General features: G+C 40.4%; 1 protein-coding gene across 1 annotated transcript in view; it reads left to right on the top strand.

The window, feature by feature from the left end:
* Nucleotides 1–25,141, top strand: part of LOC133560173 (protein sidekick-1-like) — an 849,418-nt gene that overhangs the window by 568,730 nt on the left and 255,547 nt on the right. The window contains exons 6-8 of the mRNA XM_061912393.1: nt 3,107–3,209; nt 10,319–10,494; nt 24,526–24,609. Coding sequence (XP_061768377.1) covers nt 3,107–3,209; nt 10,319–10,494; nt 24,526–24,609 — 363 coding nt within the window. The remainder of the gene's footprint in view (nt 1–3,106; nt 3,210–10,318; nt 10,495–24,525; nt 24,610–25,141) is intronic.

Here is a 25,141-nt window from a genome sequence, read left to right as displayed (position 1 = left end):
CATATGAGTTGGGAAATTGTGTTGGATGTAAATATAAACGGAATACAATGATTTGCAAATCCTTTTCAACCCATATTCAATTGAATATGCTACAAAGACAACATATTTGATGTTTAAACTGATAAACATTTTTTTTTGTTTTGTTGCAAATAATCATTAACTTTAGAATTTGATGCCAGGAACACGTGACAAAGAAGTTTGGAAAGGTGGCAATAAATACTGATAAAGTTGAGGAATGCTCATCAAACACTTATTTGGAACATCCCGCAGGTGTGCAGGCTAATTGGGAACAGGTGGGTGCCATGATTGGGTATAAAAACAGCTTCCCAAAAAATGCTCATTGTTTCACAAGAAAGGATGGGGCGAAGTACACCCTTTTGTCCACAACTGCGTGAGCAAATAGTCAGACAGTATAAGAACAACGTTTCTCAAAGTGCAATTGCAAGAAATTTAAGGATTTCAACATCTACGGTCTGTAATATCATCAAAAGGTTCAGAGAATCTGGAGAAATCACTCCACGTAAGCAGCATGGCAGGAAACCAACATTGAATGACCGTGACATTCGATCCCTCAGACGGCACTGTATCAAAAACCGACATCAATCTCTAAAGGATATCACCGCATGGGCTCAGGAACACTTCAGAAAACCACTGTCACTAAATACAGTTTGTCGCTACATCTATAAGTACAAGTTAAAGTGCTACTTTGCAAAGCGAAAGCCATTTATCAACAACATCTACAAATGCTGTCGGCTTCTCTGGGCCCGAGATCACCTAAGATGGACTGATGCAAAGTGGAAAATTGTTCTGTGGTCCACATTTCAAATTGTTTTTGGAAATTATCGACATTGTGTCATCCGGACCAAAGGGGAAGCGAACCATCCAGACTGTTATCGACGCAAAGTTAAAAAGCCAGCATTTGTGATGGTATGGGGGTGCATTAGTGCCCAAGGCATGGGTAACTTACACATCTGTGAAGGCACCATTAATGCTGAAAGGTACATACAGGTTTTGGAACAACATATGCTGCCATCTAAGCGCCGTCTTTTTAATGGATGCCCCTGCTTATTTCAGCAAGACAATACCAAGCCAGATTCAGCATGTGTTACAAAAGCGTGGCTTCGTGAAAAAAAGAGTGCGGGTACTTTCCTGGCCCGCCTGCAGTCCAGACCTGTCTCCCATCGAAAATGTGTGGCGCATTATGAAGCGTAAAATACGACAGCGAAGACCCTGGACTGTTGAACGACTGAAGCTCTACATAAAACAAGAATGGGAAAGAATTCCACTTTCAAAGCTTCAACAATTACTTTCCTCAGTTCCCAAATTTATTGAGTGTTGTTAAAAGAAAAGGTGATGTAACACAGTGGTGAACATGCCCTTTCCCAACTACTTTGGCACGTGTTTCAGCCATGAAATTCTAAGTTAATTATTATTGGCAAAAAAAAAAAAGTTATGAGTTTGAACATCAAATATCTTGTCTTTGTAGTGCATTCATTTGAATATGGGTTGAAAAGGATTTGCAAATCATTGTATTCTGTTATTATTTACATCCAACACTATTTCCCAACTCATATGGAAACGGGATTTGTACTAACCTTACGATTTGTTTCAGAAAAGTGAAACTGTCCGTGGAAATCTGCATGGTTTTTTTTAATGAAATATCAAATATATACAGTGGGGCAAAAAAGTATTTAGTCAGCCACCGATTGTGCAAGTTCTCCCACTTAAAATGATGACAGAGGTGTGTAATTTTCATCATAGGTACACTTCAACTGTGAGAGACAGAAAGTGAAAAAAAAATCCAGGAATTCACGTAGTAGGAATTTTAAAGAATTTATTTGTAAATTATGGTGGAAAATAAGTATTTGGTCAACCATTCAACGCTCTCACTGATGGAAGGAGGTTTTGGCTCAAAATCTCACGATACATGGCCCCATTCATTCCTTCTTTAACACGGATCAATCGTCCTGTCCCCTTAGCAGAAAAACAGCCCCAAAGCATGATGTTTCCACCCCCATGCTTCACAGTAGGTATGGTGTTCTTGAGAAGCAACTCAGTATTCTTCTTCCTCCAAACACGACGAGTTGAGTTTGTACCAAAATGGATACATGGATGATACAGCAGAGGATTGGGAGAATATCATGTGGTCAGATGAAACCAAAATAGAACTTGTTGGTTTAAACTCAACTCGTCGTGTTTGGAGGAAGAAGAATATCGTAAAAATGTTAAAGCTCATTGCACTCAAATTTCAAATTTCACATACTGTAAGACTTTTTATCTCTTATGTGTCTGAGAGGGCAGCACAGTGGAAAAGGGGTTGGTGCATGTGCCTCACAATACGAAGGTTCTGAGTAGTCCTGAGTTCAATCCCGGGCTTGGGATCTTTCTGTGTGGAGTTTGCCTGTTCTCCCCGTGGGTTTCCACCTCCAAAGACATGCACCTGGGGATAAGTTGATTGGCAACACTAAATTGGCCCTAGTGTGTGAATGTGAGTGTGAATCCCTTCACTGGCTCCCAGTTCACTTTAGTATTCATTTTAAAATATATTTGTTAGATTTTAAATCTTTTAATGGATTGGTGCCACAATATGTTTCAGACCTTATAAAAATGTACATCCCCACAAGGTCTTTTGAGGTCAGCTGATCAGTTTCTTCTTGTCGCCCCAAAAACCCTTTTAAAATCCAGAGGTGATCGTGCATTTACTGATCTGGCTCCAAACCTTTGGAACAGTATCCCCCTTGTTATTCGGACGGCTCCCTCTTTAATAACTGTTAAATCACGTCCTAAAACATATTTTTACTCTTTGGCTTTTAAACCAGCATGAGAGTTGTTTGATTTTAGTCTTATTTGATTTTCTCTGATGTATTTCATGCATTTACTCTCTCATAGTTAAATGTTTTATATTACTCACTCTTCTAGTATGTTTGTCTTAACTTCTGTGCAGCACTTTTTGAAACTTCTATTGTGTTTTTTTTAAATGTGCCATATAAATAAAGTGGATTGGATTGGATAAATGAGCAATTCAGAGTCCAGCCAGTTCCACATTGCAATGCGTTTTTCCACATTTCATTTTCAAGCCCTATAATATGTTGACATTTTATTACAGATTTGGAGTCAGACGATGACGCTCCGGTGATTGTGGTGGGACCTAAAGACACCAGAGTGGTGGCAGGCAGCAAGGCAACCCTGGAGTGTGTTGCCAATGCCAGGTACGTGTTTACATGCACTTTTTGCCTTTCAATTGTCCGTCCGCCTTTTAGTTAGCAAGTTTTTCCTGCTGTCTATTTGGCCGAGGAGGTCGGAATTTCCGGGTTCCTAGTCGGAAGTTTTATAAGGATACGCTTCTCGTGGTCGGCCGAATTGTCTTCGAAGATGGCTGCTTTGAATGTAAACAATTATATAAGCTTCTATAATATTTATTATTGTCACTTCTGATTACTTTTTGTCGCATGTCATTAAAATGTCAAATCATGGTTATTGTCACCCAAATTATCCCAAGTATTATAGTGTTGCACTCAAACTTTTAGATTTTTTTAAATAACTAAAATGAATATAATACCTCGGGGTCTTGTTCACGAGTGGGGGAAGAGTGGATCGTGAGATCGACAGGCGGATCGGTGCGGCGTCTTCAGTAATGCGGACGCTGTATCGATCCATTGTGGTGAAGAAGGAGCTGAGCCGGAAGGCAAAGCTCTCAATTTACCAGTCAATCTACGTTCCCATCCTCACCTATGGTCATGAGCTTTGGGTTATGACTGAAAGGACAAGATCACGGGTATCAGCGGCCGAAATGAGCTTCCTCCGCCGGGTGGCGGGGCTCTCTCTTAGAGATAGGGTGAGAAGCTCTGTCATCCGGGAGGAGATCAAAATCAAAAATAATCATTAACTTAGAATTTGATGCCAGCAACACGTGAAAAAGAAGTTGGGAAAGGTGGCAATAAATACTGATAAAGTTGAGGAAATCTCATCAAACACTTATTTGGAACATCACACAGGTGTGCAGGCTAATTGGGAACAGGTGGGTGCCATGATTGGGTATAAAAACCGCTTCCCAAAAAATTCTCAGTCTTTCACAAGAAAGAATGGGGCGAGGTACACCCCTTTGTCCACAACTGCATGAGGAAATAGTCAAACAGTTTAAGAACAACGTTTCTCAAAGTGCAATTGCAAGAAATTTTGGGATTTCAACATCTACGGTCCATAATATCATCAAAAGGTTCAGAGAATCTGGAGAAATCACTCCATGTAAGCAGCATGGCCGGAAACCAACATTGAATGACAGTGACCTTCGATCCCTCAGACGGCACTGTATCAAAAACCGACATCAATCTCCAAAGGATATCACCACATGGGCTCAGGAACACTTCAGAAAACCACTGTCACTAAATACAGTGTGTCACTACATCTATAAGTACAAGTTAAAGTGCTACTATACAAAGTAAAAGCCATTTATCAACAACATCCAGAAACGCCGCTGGCTTCTATGGGCCCGAGATCATCTAAGATGGACTGATGGAAAGTGGAAAATTGTTCTGTGGTCTGACAAGTCCACATTTTAAATTGTTTTTGGAAATATTCGACATTGTGTCATCCGGACCTAAGGGGAAGCGAACCATCCAGACTGTAATCGACGCAAAGTTCAAAAGCCAGCATCTGTGATGGTATGGAGGTGCATTAATGCCCAAGGCATGGGTCATTTACACATTTGTGAAGGCGCCATTTATGCTGAAAGGTACATACAGGTTCTGGAACAACATATGCTGCTATCTAAGCGCCGTCTTTTTCACGGACGCCCCTGCTTATTTCAGCAAGACAATGCCTAGCCACATTCAGCATGTGTTACAACAGCTTGCTTCGTAAAAAAAGAGTGTGGGTACTTCCCTGGCCCGACTGCAGTGCAGACATGTCTTCCATCGAAAATGTGTGGCGCATTTTGAAACGTGAAATACGACAGCGGAGACGACTGAAGCTCTACATAAAACATGAAGGGGAAAGAATTCCACTTTCAAAGCTTCAACAATTAGTTTCCTCAGTTCCCAAAGGTTTATTGAGTGTTGTTAAAAGAAAAGGTGATGTAACACAGTGGTGAACATGCCCTTTCCCAACTACTTTGGCACATGTTGCAGCCATGAAATTCTAAGTTAATTATTTGCAAAAAAAACATGAAGTTTATGAGTTTTAACATCAAATATCTTGTCTTTGTAGTGCATTCAATTGAATATGGGTTGAAAGGGATTTGCAAATCATTGTATTCCGTTTGTATTTACATCTAACACAATTTCCCAACTCATATATAAACAGGGTTTGTAAGTTTTTATGGGTTTTTGTTTGTTTTTTTTAATGCCCATTTTTGTCATAGAAAACTTTGTTTTTAATGGGAAACACACAACATATGCGATGTTTCCCCCAAAATGTTAAAGTGGAATATGTGAGGTGAAGTAATATGCAATATATTCCCAAAAATATATTTCAAAGTGGAATATGTGAAGTCAGTGGAGCCTTGCATATGTCAATAATTCATAACAACATTGCCTTTGATTCCTTTTTTTACTTTTCAGCAATGACAGCTTGAAAGAAAACACAGCCTGAATGACAGCTTTTTTTTATAAGAGTCAACATGGCAACTTGTCCTTGTTACATATCACCTGTATGCTCTTTTATTACACTTTGTTTTGTTTCAGTAGTATTTTTAGAATGTGCCGCAGGCCTTTGAAAGAATGAGCTGCGGGCCGCAAACGTCAGTTAGTCAGTGTGCGACTCACAAAGTTGAAGCGAGTGGCTGACTGTCAGGAGGGTTCACTCCGCTGACACCAGTTCAAAGAGTGAACTCTCTCGCAGGCTGTTTGGAAGCGACAAACGAACAAAACAAATAATGCAGACTTGTATTCATCCCTCCATTTTTGGGGTCTGTTTGTTAGTTTGCTACATAGCTGAACAATTATGATTCATAAATCCATTTTCTACTGCTTGTCCCTCTGCTTTCAGGAAATGTAAAAAATGGAAAAAGAACAAGTTATCAGATTTTGCCGGCCATCTGGATTTCTGATTGGATTAATTACTTTTGGGATATGGGGGTGCTTATCCAGTTTGTAAAGCGTTTTCAAGGGTGCTCAAGGGCACACTAAGTAGAAAAAAAAATCAGAAAACAACTTAAATTAAAACATGTAAAAAAAAAAAACAATGATTGCCACGGATTATATTATTTTTAGCAAAAAAGCCATATACTATACCTTTGACTTTTTATCTAGAGATTAATCTTGAAGTGAAAGTATGATTTCTACTTTATCCAGTAAAGTCAAATTATTGTAACATTATTCATGTACAGTAAAACTATCCCCACCTCACTGGTAATTACAGCACAGTGCAAAACAGTGATGTTAAATAATAAATCAATCAATCAATGATTATTTATATAGCCCTAAATCACAAGTGTCTCAAAGGGCTGCACAAACCACAACACAAACCACAACGACATCCTCGGTAGAGCCCACATAAGGGCAAGGAAAACTCCACACCCAGTGGGACGTCGGTGACAATGATGACTATGAGAAACCTTGGAGAGGACCGCATATGTGGGCAACCCCCCACCCCTCTCTAGGGTAACCGAAAGGTCTGAATAAATAATAGTAGTTGTTTTATGGAGGTTAATTTGTTTCTTTATTACAAAAGCTCTTTCTGTACACTGAATGTGTGCACATGGAAACATTTAATCGGTTTAAAAGTCTCACCAGAATAATAATGCTTCACGTAAACGCGCCATTTGGAAGATTCTTACCCCATCACACAAGTTCGGATCAAAATTTCATTCCGATCGAGACGACTGGTTTATGACGAAAGTCATTCGGATTGTGGCGCATGAAAACACATCTTCTGAAATTTGGGTTACAGTTATTCTTACTGGGCATGTCTGTGCCGTCAGCTATATGTTGGTGGTAGAGCAGCGACTAAATATATTAATCTCCGAATTAAGCGGTTGTCGGCAGTGTTATAGCGACTTTTAAATCACTAATGGCGACAAAAAAAAGCATGTTTCTTACAAGTATCATCCCTGCAGGACGAGGAATAGCTAAACATGCTTCACTACACACCGTAGCTCACCGGCGTCAAAATGTAAACAAACGCACACCTAACATCTACTGTAATGATACAAAGTACAGGCATGTATCTAGGCCAGTGTTTTTCAACCACTGTGCCGCAGCACACTAGTGTGCCGTGAGATACAGTCTGGTGTGCCGTGGGAGATTGTCTAATTTCACCTGTTTGGGTTAAAATTGTTTTCAAACCAGTAATTAGAGTCTGAAAATGATGTGTTGTTATTGAGTGTCGGTGTTGTCTCGACCGTGTAATACTCTTCCATATCAGTGGGCGGCAGCCGGTGCTAATTGATTCGTAGATTTTGGAAACAGCGGGAGGCGGTGTGCAGGTAAAATTGTGTCTAATGCTTAAACCAAAAATAAACAAAAAGTGAGTACCCCTAAGAAAAGGAATTGAAGCTTAGGGATGGCTATGCAGAACGAAACTAAAACTGAACTGGCTACAAAGTAAACAAAAACAGAATGCTGGACGACAGCAAAGACTTACTGTGGGGCAAAGACGGCTTCCACAATGTACATCTGTACATGACATGACAATCGACAATGTCCCCACAAAGAATGATGAAAACAACGGAAATATTCTTGATTGATAAGAACAAAGTTGATTGATTGATTGATTGATTGATTGATTGATTGATTGATTGATTAATTGATTGATTGATTGATTGAAACTTTTACTAGTAGATTGCACAGTTCAGTACATATTCCGTACAATTGACCACTAAATGGTAACACCCGAATAAGTTTTCCAACTTGTTTAAGTCGGGGTCCACGTTAATCAATTCATGGTAAAAAGATGCAGTAAATATCACTCAAAGGAAGACATGAAACTGCTACTGAAAATAACAAAAAAAGAGAAAACGCCAGCAAATTAGGAGCGCAAGACAAGAACTAAAACACTACACATAGGAAAACAGCAAAAAAGTCCAAAAAAGTCAGGGCCTGATGTGACAGGTGGTGACAGTACACCTGCTTTGAGATAAGAGCTATATTGATGCATGGTTGGTTATGTTTTAAAGTCATATTCAACAATTGTGACGACTTTTTACTGTCAACTGAGTTTTGTTTTTAAATGATTTATGCTGGTGGTGTGCCTCTGGATTTTTTTAATGAAAAAAATGTGCCTTGGCTCAAAAAAGGTTGAAAAACACTGATATAGGCAATATTACTATTAATATTTCCATATTTTTTGGCATCTCAACATCTTCTTTTTTTTGTTTTTATTTTGTCCATAAACTCAGCAAATATGTCCCTGGACACATGAGGGCTTTGAATATGACCAATGTATGATCATGTAACGACTTTGTATTTTATTGATACCCAAATTTGGGTATCATCCAAAACTAATGTAAGTATCAAACAAGAGAAGAATAAGTGATTATTACATTTTAAAAGAAGTGTAGATAGAACATGTTAAAAGAGAAAGTAAGCAGATATTAACAGTAAATGAACAAGTACATAAATAATTCATTTTCTACCACTTGTCCTTAATAATGTTGACAAAATAATAGAATGATAAATGACACAATATGTTACTGCATGTCAGCAGACTAATTAGGAGCCTTTTTTTTTTTTACTTACTACTAAAAGACAAGTTGTCTTGTATGTTCACTATTTTATATGAGGATTTAAAGGCCTACTGAAATTAGATTTTCTTATTTAAACGGGGATAGCAGGTCCATTCTATGTGTCATACTTGATAGTTTCGCGATATCGCCATATTTTTGCTGAAAGGATTTAGTCGAGAACATCCACGATAAAGTTCGCAACTTTCGGTGCTAACAGAAAAGCCCTGCCTCTACCGGAAGTCGCAGACGATGACGTCGCAAGTGTGGGGGCTCCTCACATATTCACATTGATTTTAATGGGAGCCTCCAACAAAAAGTGCTATTCGGACCGAGAAAACGACAATTTCCCCATTAATTTGAGCGAGGATGAAAGATTTGTGTTTGAGGATATTGATAGCGACGGACTAGAAAAAAAAAAAATAATAAAAATAAAAAAAAAACGCAATTGCGTTGCATTGAGACGGATTGATATGTTTTTAGAGACATTTACTAGGATAATTCTGGGAAATCCATTATCTTTCTATTGTGTTGCTAGTGTTTTAGGGAGTTTAATAGTACCTGATAGTCGGAAGTGTACGTCTACGGCCGGGTGTTGACGCGCAGTGTCTCAGGGAAGTCGACGGCAGCTGTACGAGATGCGCAAGCTCAGCTGATATCCGGTAAGTGGCGACTTTTTAACCACAATTTTCTCACCGAAACCTGCTGGTTGACAAGTGGTCGGGATCCATGTCCGCTGTGAGCCCTAGTAAAGTTTCAACTCCGTGAATTTTAAACAAGGAATCACCGTGTGTTTGTGTGGCTAAAGGCTAAAGCTTCCCAACTCCATCTTTCTACTTTGACTTCTCCAATATTATTTGAACAAATTGCAAAAGATTCAGCAACACAGATCTCCAAAATACTGTGTAATTATGCCGTTAAAGCAGACGACTTTTAGCTGTGTGTGTGCGCAGCGCTCATATTCATAACAACCTGTGACGTCAAGCGTACACGTCATCATTACGCAACGTTTTCAGGAAAAAACTCGCGGGAAATTTAAAATTGCAATTTAGCAAACTAAAAAGGCCGTATTGGCAGGTGTTGCAATGTTAATATTTCATCATTGATATATAAACTATCAGACTGTGTGGTGGGTAGTAGTGGGTTTCAGTAGGCCTTTAACTGCAATAAGAAACATATGTTTAATATACCCTAAACATTTTTGTTAAAATAAAACCAATAATGCATTTTTTTGTGGTCCCCTTTATTTAGAAATGTACCGAAACGTATCAAAAAATGTTTAGTACCGGTACCAAAATATTGGTATCGTTACAACACTAGCTCCAATGAGGACACACGGTGTAGAAAAGGAATTCTGCCAACAGCATAATTATTATAAATAACTGAGTTAACATAGCTATTAAAAGATTATACAAATTATTTTTCAAAAAATGTACAAATTACTGTAATTGTCTTAAGGAAAAACAACTGCATAGATACATGACATACGCAAAATAATCCAGTTTAAAGAATGTGAAGTGTCATTCATCATGTACAGCATGTCGGACAAGATGCAGACTGTCAACCTTCGTTTCCCGCCTCGTTGACACGCAAAGTGATGCATGTAATATGTTGTACTTTCCTCCTTGTCACTTCCTGCTCTCCTCCTCTTCCTCGCAGATCTGTGGACAGGCTGACGGTGGTGTGGAAACGCAACGGGCGTCCTTTGGCCAATGGCCGTCGGCTCATAGTTCCCGCTTCGGCCTCCTCTGATGGTGGCTTGTATGTTTGTGAAGCGTTCCTAAGCAACAGCACAACACAATCTGCGGCGGGAATGGCGAACCTCATCGTGATTGGTAAGGGAAAAGTACACACCTACTTTCACCATGATTAGAGCTGCAGCTAGTGATCATTTTAGTAATCTATTGGTTAGTTTGTTCGATAAATGGATCATCAATAGAATTGATTGATTGATTGAAACTTTCATTAGTAGATTGCACAGTACAGTACATATTCCGTACAATTGACCACTAAATGGTAACACCCGAATACGTTTTTCAACTTGTTTAAGTTAGGGTCCACATTAATCAATTCATGGTAAAAATGATTTTCGAATTAATTGAAAGTCTTATTTGTGACAGTTTTTAATCTATTCAAAAAAATCAAGAATGTATACGTTTGACTTAAATAAATCATATATATATACATATATATATATATATATATATATATATATGTATATATACACAGTCGTGGTCAAAAGTTTACATATACACGTAAAGAACATAACATCATGGCTGTCTTGAGTTTCCAATAATTTCTACAACTCTTATTTTTTCATGATAGAGTGATTGGAGCACATACTTGTTGGTCACAAAAAAAAACATTCATGAAGTTTGGTTCTTTTATGAATTTATTATGGGTCTACTGAAAATGTGACCAAATCTGCTGGGTCAAAAGTATACATACAGCAATGTTAATATTTGTTTACATGTCCCTTGGCAAGTTTCACTGCAATAAGGCACTTTTGGTAGTCATCCACAAGCTTCTGGTTGAATTCTTAACCAGTCCTCTTGACAAGATTGGTGCAGTTCAGCTATGTGACGGACTCCCAGCCGTCCTCGTGTGGGTTGCGGTGACACTGGACACACGACGCGTCGTAGCAGGTGTGATTTACTTTTATTGTTTCGCACAACTTTTCTTCGGGCCCGTCGGGCGCGCCCATTTGCGCTCTGTTGTCGTGCTCGTGGTCGGGTTGCCGTGGTTTCCTCCTCTCTCTCTGCCGATCGTGCCCCCTTCGCCTCTCTTAAAGTCTCGGAGCAGATACGCAGATTGTGAGCAGGTGTGTGTCCTACGCACCTGACTCCGATTGCTGTCCTCCCGCTCCGCGTGCGTCACGCCTCTCCTCGCCGCCGCATGCGCCGCCTCCTGGCCTCCATTCTGGTCCAGAACGCCTCTGTCCACCCGCTGTCGGCCCGTCGGCTGCGTCTCTCCACAAGCTACATTTGTTGTTTTTCTGACATGGAGTTGTTTCTTCAGCATTGTCCACACGTTTAAGTCAGGACTTTGCGAAGGCCATTCGGAAAACCTTAATTCTATCCTAATTTAACCATTCCTTGACCACTTTTGACGTGTGTTTGGGGTGATTGTCCTGTTGGAACACCCAACTGCGCCCAAGACCCAACCTCCGGGCTGATGATTTTAGGTTGTTCTGAAGAATTTGGAGGTAATCCTCCTTTTTCATTGTCCCATTTACTCTCTTTGAAGCACCAGTTCCATTGGCAGCAAAACAGGCCCAGAGCAAAATACCACCACCACCATGCTTGACGGTAGACATGGTGTTCCTGGTATTAAAGGCCTCACTTTTTCTCCTCCAAACATATTGCTGCGTATTGTGGCCAAACAGCTCCATTTTCGTTTCATTTGACATCACAAGGACAAAGATAAGACCTTCTGGAGGAAAGTTCTGTGGTCAGATGTAATAGAGTTGGTCAAATTTTTTAGTAGACCAATAACAAATTCATAAAAGAACAAAACTTCTTGAATGTTTACTGTTACAGACAAGCATGTGCTATCAATCACTATCACAAAAAAAATAAGAGTTGTAGTAATTATTGGAAACTTAAGACAGCCATAACATTATGTTCTCTACAAGTGTATGTAAACTTTTGACCACGACTGTAAATTGGTGTGTGTGTGCCTGTGTATGTGTGAATTTGCCGCTTTAAACACAATCACAAAATAGCCCCACAGACTCACACAATTTCGGTTCCTCTGAGAAACAAATCAATGCAGGTAGGAAAAAAAAAGAATAGCAACCTGGCGGCACTCACACAGGAGCTCTCGTCACAAACCTCCGCCGTTCTGTATATTTGTGTGTAAATAGAAAACAACGTACAGCCTGGCAGAGAGCGTGATTGATGAAGCACGGCTCCTCTCCCTGGTTGTCAGCGTCTTTTTGATCTACTGTGATTGCCGGAGCGTGGGAGCGCCTGAGCATAAAGAGAGATAACTACCGGGGACGATAGAATTCTCACAAGTCAGAAAAGACCTGCCTGAGTGTTTATACCGCATACTCTTTGTACTCCATGAACCTCACTTGCAGTGTGCCCCCAATATTGAACCTTTTTCAAACCCCCCCGGGTCATTGTGGTTCTTGCTTGTAGGCAAAGTTGAGGCGGGTGGCATCACCATTTAGTACGGTCGCCTCCAAGTACAAAACATTTTGTTTTGTGTGTTTGTTCGAAAATTGTACGTTTTTTTTATTGCCTTTCGATCTTTTGTTTTGGTTTGGTTTGTGAAATTGGAATTGATTGTCTTAAATGTAATTTCCCCTTCAAGCCAATGTACTTAAAGCCCCACTTAAGAATGTTTTGGTTGATTTTGGCGGTGCCTGTGGGCAAAAGCGGTAGTGTTTTGCCAGAAGAAGACCACATTTCCCATGAGGACTAGCGCAAATAGGGTCATACTGACATGCTATCCGCTCTAATATTGGCACAGATATCACGTCTCTAAACTATGCTGAAGTTGAATAGCAGACACTATCAAGAAATTATCTTGAATTGCGCTAAAAACATGACGCTGTTACCAGGAATTTATCGGGGTGGATGTAGGTCTGAAGCACAGAAATACCGGCTTTTTCGAAGCAAGTCATAGTGAAACTATCAAACTGGTGACTATTTATTGCTACCACGCACATTTCCGATAGCTAACATTAGCATTATCGTTTTGATTTGAGAATCAAAAGTGACATACATAGCAGGAACACAGCAAAAGCATCATTTGAAATTCCTGAAAGCCGGGGCAATGTTGATCCTGACTGTACTGTTTTCCTTATTTTTTTGTCTCCTCAGATAAAACTTTTTGTTTCTTTGGTGTTTTGGAGTTTCGGCCAAAATCGCAGTAATTGCACACAGGCGTTCTTTTTCTTATTATTTTTATTTTTATTTTTGTTTACTGACTTACTTTTTTTCTTTTCTATAAGGAAACGGGGAGTGACATATGCCGTAAATCAAGTCAGCACATTTGTAGTTTTTTATGTGGCAGGGTTCCTCCCACCCTCCTCAAAGTGCCAGTAAAAGTGATACAGACCCCCCTCAGGCCACGACAGAGGTGTCATTCAGAATCAGAATCAGAAATACTTTAATAATCCAAGAGGGGAAATTAACATTTTCAGCACAATCCCATTCAAGATCTGACAAACATTACAGGGAGACAGTTCAACTTGTTGTAAGTCCACGTATCATCCTAAAAGTAATGACATTTTTTTATAAAGGTTGAAAAGTTACTTAGTGCTGCTTTAAGTTACTATACAGTGGGGCAAAAAAGTATTTAGTCAGCCACCGATTGTGCAAGTTCTCCCACTTAAAATGATGACAGAGGTCTGTAATTTTCATCATAGGTACACTTCAACTGTGAGAGACAGAATGTGAAAAAAGAATTCAGGAATTCACATTGTAGGAATTTTAAAGAATTTATTTGTAAATTATGGTGGAAAATAAGTATTTGGTCAACCATTCAAAGCTCTCACTGATGGAAGGAGGTTTTGGCTCAAAATCTCATGATACATGGCCCCATTCATTCTTTTCTTAACACGGATCAATCGTCCTGTCCCCTTAGTAGAAAAACAGCCCCAAAGCATGATGTTTCCACCCCCATGCTTCACAGTAGGTATGGTGTTCTTGAGATGCAACTCAGTATTTTTCTTCCTCCAAACACGACGAGCTGAGTTTATACCAAAATGGATACATGGATGATACAGCAGAGGATTGGGAGAATATCATGTGGTCAGATGAAACCAAAATAGAACTTTTTGGTATAAACTCAACTCGTCGTGTTTGGAGGAAGAAGAATACTGAGTTGCATCCCAAGAACACCACACCTACTGTGAAACATGGGGGTGGAAACATCATGCTTTGGGGCTGTTTTTCTACTAAGGGGACAGGATGATTGATCCGTGTTAAGAAAAGAATGAATGGGGCCATGTATCGTGAGATTTTGAGCTAAAAACTCCTTCCATCAGTGAGAGCTTTGAATGGTTGACCAAATACTTATTTTCCACCTTAATTTACAAATAAATTATTTCCAATTCCTACAATGTGAATTCCTGGATTTTTTTTCACATTCTGTCTTTCACAGTTGATGTGTACCTATGGTGAAAATTACAGACCTATGTCATCATTTTAGGTGGGAGAACTTGCACAGTCGGTGACTGACTTAAATACTTTTTTGCCCCACTGTAAATGCCCTAATTCAGTGTTTCTTAACCATAACCCATTTTGGGCCGCAAGTGCCCCCTAGAGGGTCGCCGAAATATCTGTTTCTCAGCTGTGGTCCGTGTCGGCCGCACCGGTACTCAGATGTAACACACTCTTCTACCACTTGTGGCAGTAATGACAATCTCAAACGAACAGAAAAATTCTGAACCTCATGGTATAGAAAAGATGGTGCACGTTGCAAAGTCAGCTGTGACGTCAGCAAGGAGGAGAATCGCTAGCTGCAGTACTTGAGAGTTACTGGAACTACGAGACGTTGTCGATGGCAACTCTTGTTGAATACATGTTGTTAGCGCCAGTTAATAAAGCGCTATGGTTTGCAAACTAAATTGCGTCATGTTTTATTTTAAAAGATTCAAATGATCCAGGACTAGCCCAAAATTATATTACAGTCCCCGAGGTCATTGTCTGGTTAAAAGAGACATTTTAGACTTACTTGTTCTTCAGTAACCAGTTAATTTAGCACATAGAATATTATGCAAGATGATTTTGCTAATAGGGCAATTTGTGGCAAAGTAGCGGTGGAAGTGGCAATCAGCTGGAGGCAGAACGAGCTTCCGGCTCCAACTCCTGGTTATATCTCTTGGACTCCACTTGGCTGTTCAAAAGAAGCCTATAAACAATAGGGGCAAATTATCAGGGAATGAAACACAGGCTAGGGCGCACGTGCGGTACACGTAAAAAATATGCATTTTGGTAGTTTTATCTCTCCTTGTCCACAAACAAAGCTACCAGCTCAATGTTAGTACCTTGTTTCAGATTCTGACTTTCTTGTACATTTTAAACGCTGCATCGTAAATTAGTCAAATTAACTGAACATTAGTCATGTTGTGGAAGTTGCGTCCTCGCAGTCCCACTGTCAGACACGGCACAGGAGCAAAGCGTGCAGGTTTTAACAAGGTTTTAATAATAATTTTTTCACAAAAGTTTTCTCTCCAGTAGAACATGACTTTTCAGTCACGTCCGTATTCTCTCTCCCCTCCTGCTCCGGCTGCTTACTGTTAAAGAAAACAGATGATTAGATTAACACGTACCACCTGTGAAATCTAAGCTGTGTCTCGCCGTCAGCACTGCCACGCCCCCGTCTGTTGGTGCTCTGTCCCTAGCACCATGGACAGAGGCGGCGACCTTTGCTCCTGCAGACAGCGCTGGCCCCATCTCCCTCCACACGTCTATGAATGTTCTCATTCATCCAGGTCATTGTCATCTCAGGGCATTTGGTCAATCGCAACTGGACACTTTGGTTTGTCTTGGAAGACGTTTCTCCGCTCATCCGAGTAGGCTTCATCAGTTCATGCTCATAGACTTATATTGGTCAGATCTAGTCGTTGTTGGACTAGATCTGGCCAATATAGTCCTCGTTGGACTAGATCTGACCAATCTAAGTCTATGAGCATGAACTGATGTAGCCTACTCGGATGAGCGGCGAAACGTCTTCCAAGACAAACCCATCAACTGGACATTAATCATCTGTTTTACCGGTGATGTTTGTCATCATATTTAGGAAAATAAGGGGGTTGCGGATTGGTATCCCTATGAATCTAAGGGGGACATGTCCCCCATGTTCCGAGTGCCATGATCTGAACAACACGAACCATGTTAGGTCAACTGAAGAGTACAGATTGGTGTCCCTAAATTAAAACAATCTGTTCTGCATCAGTCTTTCGAAAGGCAAAGCTCTCAATTTACCAATCGATCTACGTTTCTATCCTCACCTATGATCCTTAGCTTTGGGTTGTGAACGGAAAGACAAGATCACAGATAAATTTAGTCAACATGTGTTTCATCCATCCAGAAACTTGTGTGTTCCTGCTTCGATCTCAGCTACCCAAGTCCTCGTCACTGTCGTTTGGTCCTTGGCATTTATCCCACACTGGGATAAATTAAGCTTACCATCCCCAAACTACAAGGTTCTCATTGTAAAGTGCTTTGAGACATCAGTGCAAAAAGCACTTTATAATTAACTTTGGTTTCATTTCATGATTTCTTTTAGAAGATTCAAATGATCCCGGACAAGCCCCCAATTTTATTATGGTCCTTGTAGCCGTTGTCTAGGTAAAAAGGGCACGTATCATAAAATATGGTCATTTTGGACATATTTGTACTTCAGTGAACAGTTAATTTAGCATATAGAATATCAAAGGAAACGTTTTCCCTAATAGCTGATCCTGGGGGTACCCAAATCAGAGCGCAAGCTTAGAAGGGACAGAGGCTTCTCTGGTGCGAATCCCAAACTCTGGAACGATTTCCCTCTCCATGTGAGACAGGCCCCTTCTTTGGCTACTTTTAAGACCCTTCTTAAAACCCATTTGTACTCACTGGCTTTTAACCTGGCATGAGACTTTAAACTGTTTAAACTGTTTTTACATTTTGAACTGCTTTTTATCTAACAAATGTTTCTTAAAATAATTTCTATTTGCGTTTTCAATGCGTATTTTACCCATCCATCCATTTTCTACCACTTATTCCCTTTTGGGTCGCGGGGGGAGCTGGTGCCTATTACAGCTACAATCGGGCGGAAGGCGGTGTACACCCTGGACAAGTCGCCAACTTATCGCAAGTGTATTTTACCCCTGTTTTAAAATGTTATTTTTAGTCTGTCCTTTACCTGTATTTCTTTGTTGTGTGCAGCCCTTTGTTCTTCACCTGTTGTTGTTTTTAAAGGTCTTTATAAATAAAGTTGGTATGGTATGGTATGGCAATAAAGCGAGTCATGGCAAAGCAGCGGTGGACGCGGCAATTTCTTTCTAACCCATCCCATCCATCTGGAAAGTGCATGCAATTGCCGTGTAAACAGACATAGCGCGGTTGACAAGACTTAGACTTCCTTTTATTGTCATTCAAATTTGGATTTTACAGTACAGATAAGAACGACATTTTGTTGCATTAGCTCATTGTAGTGCAGGATAAAAGAGCATTTAGGTGCAGATATGAATAAATAGATTACTGTACAGATAAATATATTGCACTTTTGCATATGCATCCATAATATCCACGACATTGTCTTTATATTCAAGCGAGTTAATCCGTTTTTGTGGGGGATTGAGGGGATTATTATGATGCGATACAAGCAGGTTTGCTAGCAAGTGTTCCGCCTCAGTTCTTCATGAGCTGCCATCTTTCCCCTCGCAATCTTTGCTGTTGTTATACACACCACTGTATCCCACTGGGATTTAAAAGCGGAGCAACAATTGTCCGCGGCCACGCCGTCAAGTAATTATATTTGCCGGCCTCCGTTTGCCCGTTTCGTCTCCCCTGCTTGGGTTCCAACATTAGGCAAAGCGACAGGGACTGCAAGTGTGCAGGTATTCATGGAAGTTCCACAATGGACTCGTGAGACCTGGCTAGAATGAGAGGAATTCCTAAACAGAATGGAGTATGTGTCTGCGTGCTTGCCTCTAAGGTCTTCATTATTCAAGCGCATTACTTCTCTGCCCACTTATCGGAATATGTATGACGACCGTGTTGTGTTCCCGCTGCAAACAACAACCGCTCTGTTGTTGTTCTCCTGCTGCTTTTTGCCCACTAACAGAGGCGCAAAGCTTCTCAAAAGCCAAACCACCAAAACAACCCCGAATGTGTTCTTTTTTTTTTTTTTTGCTTTTTGCGTGCATGTGCGTGCGTCTTGCTCCTTGCGCTTACCTGAGCGAAGGAGATTAATGCGTCTGTGTTATCAGTGTCACACCACCAGGCGGTTATTTATCGCTTGTCAAAAGTCAAGCTGTACTCCCACTGTTCTCGCTAAAGATATGTGGATGTGCCTTCTGTGCTTAAAAAGCCGGCGTAGCGAAATAGAATAAATGTAGCACCGACGAGGGAATGCACTGTAGCTCCTTCACACGCGCACTTTTTTCCTCTTTTGTGCTTTGCAGCTCAGTTTCCCCACAAGGAGACAGTCTTCATCTCATAAGTAAATTCCAATGAAATTGTCATTGGAACCTTGAAAAGAAAAATGTGCTGTAAAAGTTGTAAGAACCAAGTTGTAATCTTACAAGAAAAAAGACAGTTTAAAGTATAAGTTTCAAGAAAAAACTTGTACTGGGAGGGAAAGTTGGAATTTGAGTGAAAACGAGTGGAAATTCTCACAAGACCTGCCAAATAGGAATTAGGTAATACTGTGAAAGGGGAATTGCACTTTTTGGAGTGAATTTTGCCCATTATTTACAATCCTTATGTAAGACACAGACATGATTTTCTTATTTGTATGCATTTTAATTTGTAGTACTACTAATGGGCGTCATCTATTGAGTCCATGTCCATCCATCCATCCATCCATGTTCTACCGCTTGTCCCTTTCGGGATCGCGGGGGTTGCTGGAGACTATCTCAGCTGCACTCAGGCGGAAGGCGGGGTACGCCCTGGACAAGTCGCCACCTCATCAAAGGGCAAACACAGATAGACGGACAAAATTCACACGCACATTCACACAATAGGGCCAATTTAGTGTTGCCAATCAACCTATCCCTAGTTGCATTTATGTTAGAGGTGGGAGGAAGCCGAAGTACCAGGAGAGAACCCACGCAGTCAAGGGGAAAACATGCAAACTCAACACAGAAAGATCCCGAGCCCGGGATTGAACTCAGGACCTTCGTATTGCGAGGCACATGTCGTGACCTTCATCATCATCGTCATCAAAGTTTATTTGTATAGCCCTTAATCACAAGTGCACAAGCCACAATGACATCCTCCCACATCAGGACAAGAAAAAACTCAACCCGATGGGATACAATGACAAACCTTGGAGGGGACCGGGACAACCGGTGCAATGGTTGTCGAGTGGATCTAGCTAATGGGTATCAAACTCTGGCCCCGGGCCAAATTTGGCCCGCCGTGTAATTTCACTTGGCCCTTGAAGCAATATCAAATTAACATTAGAGCTGGCCCGCTGCTGTAACACCGCATCCACCGCTAAGACTCTTACTTGCCAACCCTCTCGAATTTCCTGAGAGACTCCCGAAGTTCAGTGCCCCTCCCGAATTTCATCCCGGACAACAGTATTTGGGGTGGGCATTAAAGGCACTGCCTTTGGCATTCTCTACAACCTGTCTTCACGTCCGCTTTTCCTCCATAGAAACAGCGTGCCGGCCCAGTCACATAATATATGCGGCTTACACACACACACAAGTGAATGCAAGCATACTTGGTCAACAGCCATACAGGTCACACTGAGGGTGGCCGTATAAATAACTTTAACACTGTTACAAATATGCGCCACACTGTGAACCCACACCAAACAAGAATGACACATTTCGGGAGAACATCCGCACCGTAACACAACAGAACAAATACCCAGAACGCCTTGCAGCACTAACTCTTCCGGGACGCTACAATGTACACCCCCCGCTATCACCAAACCCCGTCCACCTCAACCCCACCGCCGAAAAGAGGCATTCAATTTTAATTTTAATTTTATTTGATATGCCATTGATATTTTTTAATTATTATTATTATTTTAAACTCGATTTTGCATGTCACTATAAAGTTATATAAGCCTTGCTTTTTCAATATTCAACGCAAAACTTGTTTGGGTCCCTATTAAAGGGTTAATTTGTTCAACCTCGGCCCGCGGTTTGGTTCGGTTTTAAATGTTGGTCCACTCTGTATTTGAGTTTGACACCCCTGATTTAGCTAATAGTGTGAGAGTCCAGTCCATAGTGGGGCCAGCAGGGGATCATCTTGAGTGGAGACAAGTCAGCAGCGCAGTGACATCCCCAACTGATGCACAGGCGGGGACCGACTTTGATGAACAGCTACAGTAGCGCGTCATCTATGTTCACCTAATAACATCTTCACGCAGGAGAGAGGGGCAGAGCAGAAAAGAGACGGCAGATCAACTGGTCTAAAAGGGGGTCTATGTAAAGGCTAGTGTATACAAATGAGTTCAAGGTGGGACTTAAATGCTTCTACTGAGGTAGCATCTCTAACTGTTATTCTAAGCACTAATGCCGAGGAACTACTTTTAGCAGCGGCGTGATCACAGCGAGCCGACTAGCTCATGCAGCTGTTGACATATTGAGCCGATGAGCTGCTGCGCCGCCTTTAAAACAGTTATTCTAGATCAGGGGTCGGGAACCTTTTTGCCTGAGAGAGCCATGAAAGCCAAATATTTTAAAATGTATTTCCGTGAGAGCCATTTAATATTTTTTAACACTGAATACAGCTAAATGTGTGCATTTTTAAGTAAGACCAACATGTTTGGAGTATAATAAATCTCCTATTCTTTTTAATAACATTCTTATTCTGAAGTTAACCATTAATAAATCAATACTTCTTTCCATTAATGCGACTTTTTGAAGAAGTCTGGTAGAAAACGGATGGATGGATAAAATGCAGGAGAATGTTTTATATTTTCAATGGTGAAGTGAATTGTGAAGTGAATTATATTTATATAGCGCTTTTTCTCTGGTGACTCAAAGCACTTTACATAGTGAAACCCAATATCTAAGTTACAATCAAACCAGTGTGGGTGGCACTGGAAGCAGGTGGGTAAAGTGTCTTGCCCAAGGACACAACGGCAGTGACTAGGTTGGCAGAAGCGGGAATTGAACCTGCAACCCTCAAGTTGCTGGGACGGCCACTCTACCAACTGAACGGTATTTTTAGCACTGTGATTACTAGCGGTATTATTCATAATTATCGTGTTAAGCCAGGGGTGTCTAAACTTTTTCCACTGAGGGCCGCACACTGAAAAATCAGAGCAAGCGGGGGCCATTTTCATAATTTTTATTTCAAAAACCAATACAATATATGTATAAAAAATATACATTTAGCCCTCCACTCAGTTATGATCCCGGGGAGCCCAAAGGGTTCTGGTCAAAAAAAATATTAAAAATGTGTCATTATTCAGTATTATAATTTGTATTATTATGCACGTTTCAAATCTCTAGATCAACATTAGAAAAAAAATTGAAAAAACACAAAATATGCAATATTTTCACCCAATAACTTTTTTAGGTGGAATATTTGAGATTATATAATAATTGGAGCCTTAATTTTGGATTTTGATTCATTATTATTTTTTGAGCAATGACACTCAAAAACAAATCACACTAAAATAATTGGGGATCCAAAAGTGTTCCACTTATTAAAATGTTAAAAAATAAATTATACATTTTATTTACCGTTTACTTTTAGCACAATAATCTCAAGATCAACTTCAGATATATCCGTCAATTTTAAGTTTTATTGTTGTTTACGTTTTGTTTGTTTGTTTTAGGCCCTTCTTTAAAAAAAAACAGCTCAGTTTTTTATATGGTAAAACACAAAATATGCAACATTTTCCCCCAAAAATATCTCAAAGTGGAATATTTAATTTGATGTAATTGAAACCTTGAATAGGTCAATAATTCAAAATGACATTGATTTTGATTCATTATTATTTTTTAAAGAAAGAAACAGTCTGCATGGCAGCTTAGTGTTTGCTCTTTTACACCACTTTTTATGTTTTTTTTTTTATTTTTAATTGTATTCCTAAAATGTGCCATGGGGCCGTTAAAAAAATGACCCGCGGGCCGCACTTTGGTGTTAAGCAATGTCAGCTAAGATTTATCTGAGAGCCAGATGAAGTCATCAAAAGAACCACATCTGGCTCTAGAGCCATAGGTTCCCTCCCCCTGTTCTAGATTATAAAATCATGCTTCTTGAATAGTAAAAGGTTGTGGTCATAAACCGAGAAGTTGGTCAACTTTGACATTCAATTTAAACCTTAAGGACACCAAAATACGTATGTGACTGGGCCGGCACGCTGTTTGTATTGAGCGAACATGACGACAGGCTGAAGCGGACGCTAAAGGCAGTCGCCCCCGATATCGTTGTCCGGGTGGAAAGCGGGAGAAATTCGGGAGAATGGTTGCCCCGGGAGATTTTCGGAAGGGGTACTGAAATTCGGGAGTTTCCTGGGTAAATAGGGGTTGGCAAGTCTGTGTCTAAAACGCTGTGAAAACACTAAAAATTTCAAACAAAAAAACGCATATCGCTTGTCCATTCCTCTTTTTTTTATCAAATTGGGCTAGCAAGCGAAAAACAATAGATAAAAAAGTCTAAAGAAAACACTTAAATAGCACACAAGTTAGCACAGTAGCTAAAAGCAGCGATGCTGAGCTGATTCACAATAAAATGAACGGATGTGCTGCCGGGCACAAAATGGCCGACCTGCTCGGCACACAATGGACGTATGAAACGTTTGTACACATTTTTTTGTGGGGCGGTGTAGCTCGGTTGGTAGAGTGGCCGTGCCAGCAACTTGCGAGTTCCAGGTTCAATCCCCGCTTCCACCATCCCAGTCACTTCCGTTGTGTCTTTGGGAAAGACACTTTACCCACCTGCTCCCAGTGCCACCAACACTTAGATATTGGGTTTCATCATGTAAAAGTGCTTAGAGTCATTAGAGAAAAGCGCTATATAAATATAATTCACTTCACTTCGCCTTAAAAAAACATAATGTAGTTATTTTTTTTTACTGAATGAGACACCCAGAATGTACATGAAAATATATAATGTGGGATTTACAATATTAACTGTGAAGGATAAAACACTGACTATTGACAACATATGAATGTCACACCCCCTCTCCATCCACATATTTTACAATCATGCGAAACGCAAAAAAAATGCAACAAGCAAAGCAAAATATGAACGCGAAGGGTAAAAACCACCTACTATCTGATGTACCACTAAGCTTTAGAACTTTGTTTTAAAAATGTTCTTCTGCGTCTGTCCCTGACACCCGCATTTCAGGCTTGCGCTCTGGAAACACTCCCCCACCCACACTGCTTGGTGCCTCGTCTGAGCTGCTGTGACTTAGATTATTACCATAGTAACTAGCGCATCATGCAAAAGCGCTGATTTAAGCCATCGAAATACTTTGCATCATTCAAGATTTATGTTAATTTGAAAACATCACTGCACATCATAATGACAGCTACGGTTTCAATGTTGATCTAAAAAAATTATTTGGGATTGTCTGGCGAGGCAGATTGAAAAGCTTAACAGGCCACATGCGACTCCTGGGCCTTAATTTGCGCAGGACTGTTCTAGACAACAAATAACACCTATTTAAACTTGTTTAATCTAATATAGTAGTTCTGAGCCAATCAGTGACCACGATACTGAACAGTTCATGCTGATTGGTTCGGTCTCATCTAGTGGCCAATATTTTTTTTTATTTTTTTACTTAAGGTCTGTGGTTCGTAAATCGAAAACTTTGCACAATATGGGGTTCAGAACCCAAGGTTCATATATATTATGATCATGACATTATGATTTTGCTGTCATATTATGATTTTTTTCTCATATTTTTTTCTCAAACAAATGTTCTTGTAAAAACCAGACTTCATTGTATTTGTTGTCTTACCACTGATTAGCGTGTTGCATCTTAAAGTTACCATTTACCGTGCTTTATTGTTAGATGGAGCTTAGAAGTGTTTTCCTTTTACTTGTCATCCACTATGTTGCCAGATTTAAGTGATTTTTATTTTTTTGTTGTGCAGTTGCATCATTTTTTTTGTAGTTCAAATATGTCGCTCTCAGCAGGAAGTGCCCAACCTCCATTATAAGACGTGTTATTTTGACCTGAAGATCTTATCGTGCATTTTGCATGTGTTTTCTCCCCAGAGCCGCCTTCTTTGTCCGCTCAGCCTCCCAGTAAGATCCTTGCGGCGCTCGATAGGAATGTGGACATTCCCTGCCTGGCCACAGGTACGCTGCATGTCTGCATCGCTCTCTTTCAAATAACCCTTCCCCAAAATTGGGCTTCGGCCCAAAAAACTTTCCCAGGGTCAATCTAAGCTGGTAAGTGAGGTAGTGAAAAGCTGTCAATTAAAGTGGCTCCAAATTGTTTGGTTTTCTACGGATTAGAGTGCATTACTTGTTGTAGCGGCAGGTGGTAGGGTGGAACCTGGGTTTGCTTTAAGGAGAACCATGTATGTAAAAGTAGTACTGCACAAACTACCATCTGTGGACCACTGGAGGTCATGTCAAGTCAATCTGATACATATGGTGCCAATTCAACACAGAAATTATCTCAAGGTACTTTGCAGATGTCCGAGAATCAGGTCCCAACCCACTTGGCGAAAGAGGCAAGGAAAAACGTCCTCTAGGGAAGAAACACGTCATGGAATGGTCATAGAAGGGCAGACTGCTGATGGTGTGCTTGACGTAGGAGCAGCTTAAAGGAGATACCGTAGAATAGGGCTGGATAATTTTAATTAATACATTTTAATCATGATGT

This window comes from Nerophis ophidion, linkage group LG01 (genome assembly GCF_033978795.1).
Source record: "Nerophis ophidion isolate RoL-2023_Sa linkage group LG01, RoL_Noph_v1.0, whole genome shotgun sequence".
NCBI lineage: Eukaryota > Metazoa > Chordata > Actinopteri > Syngnathiformes > Syngnathidae > Nerophis > Nerophis ophidion.
The sequence above is the reverse complement of the archived record's forward strand: the minus strand, read 5'-3'. Positions and strand labels throughout refer to the sequence as shown.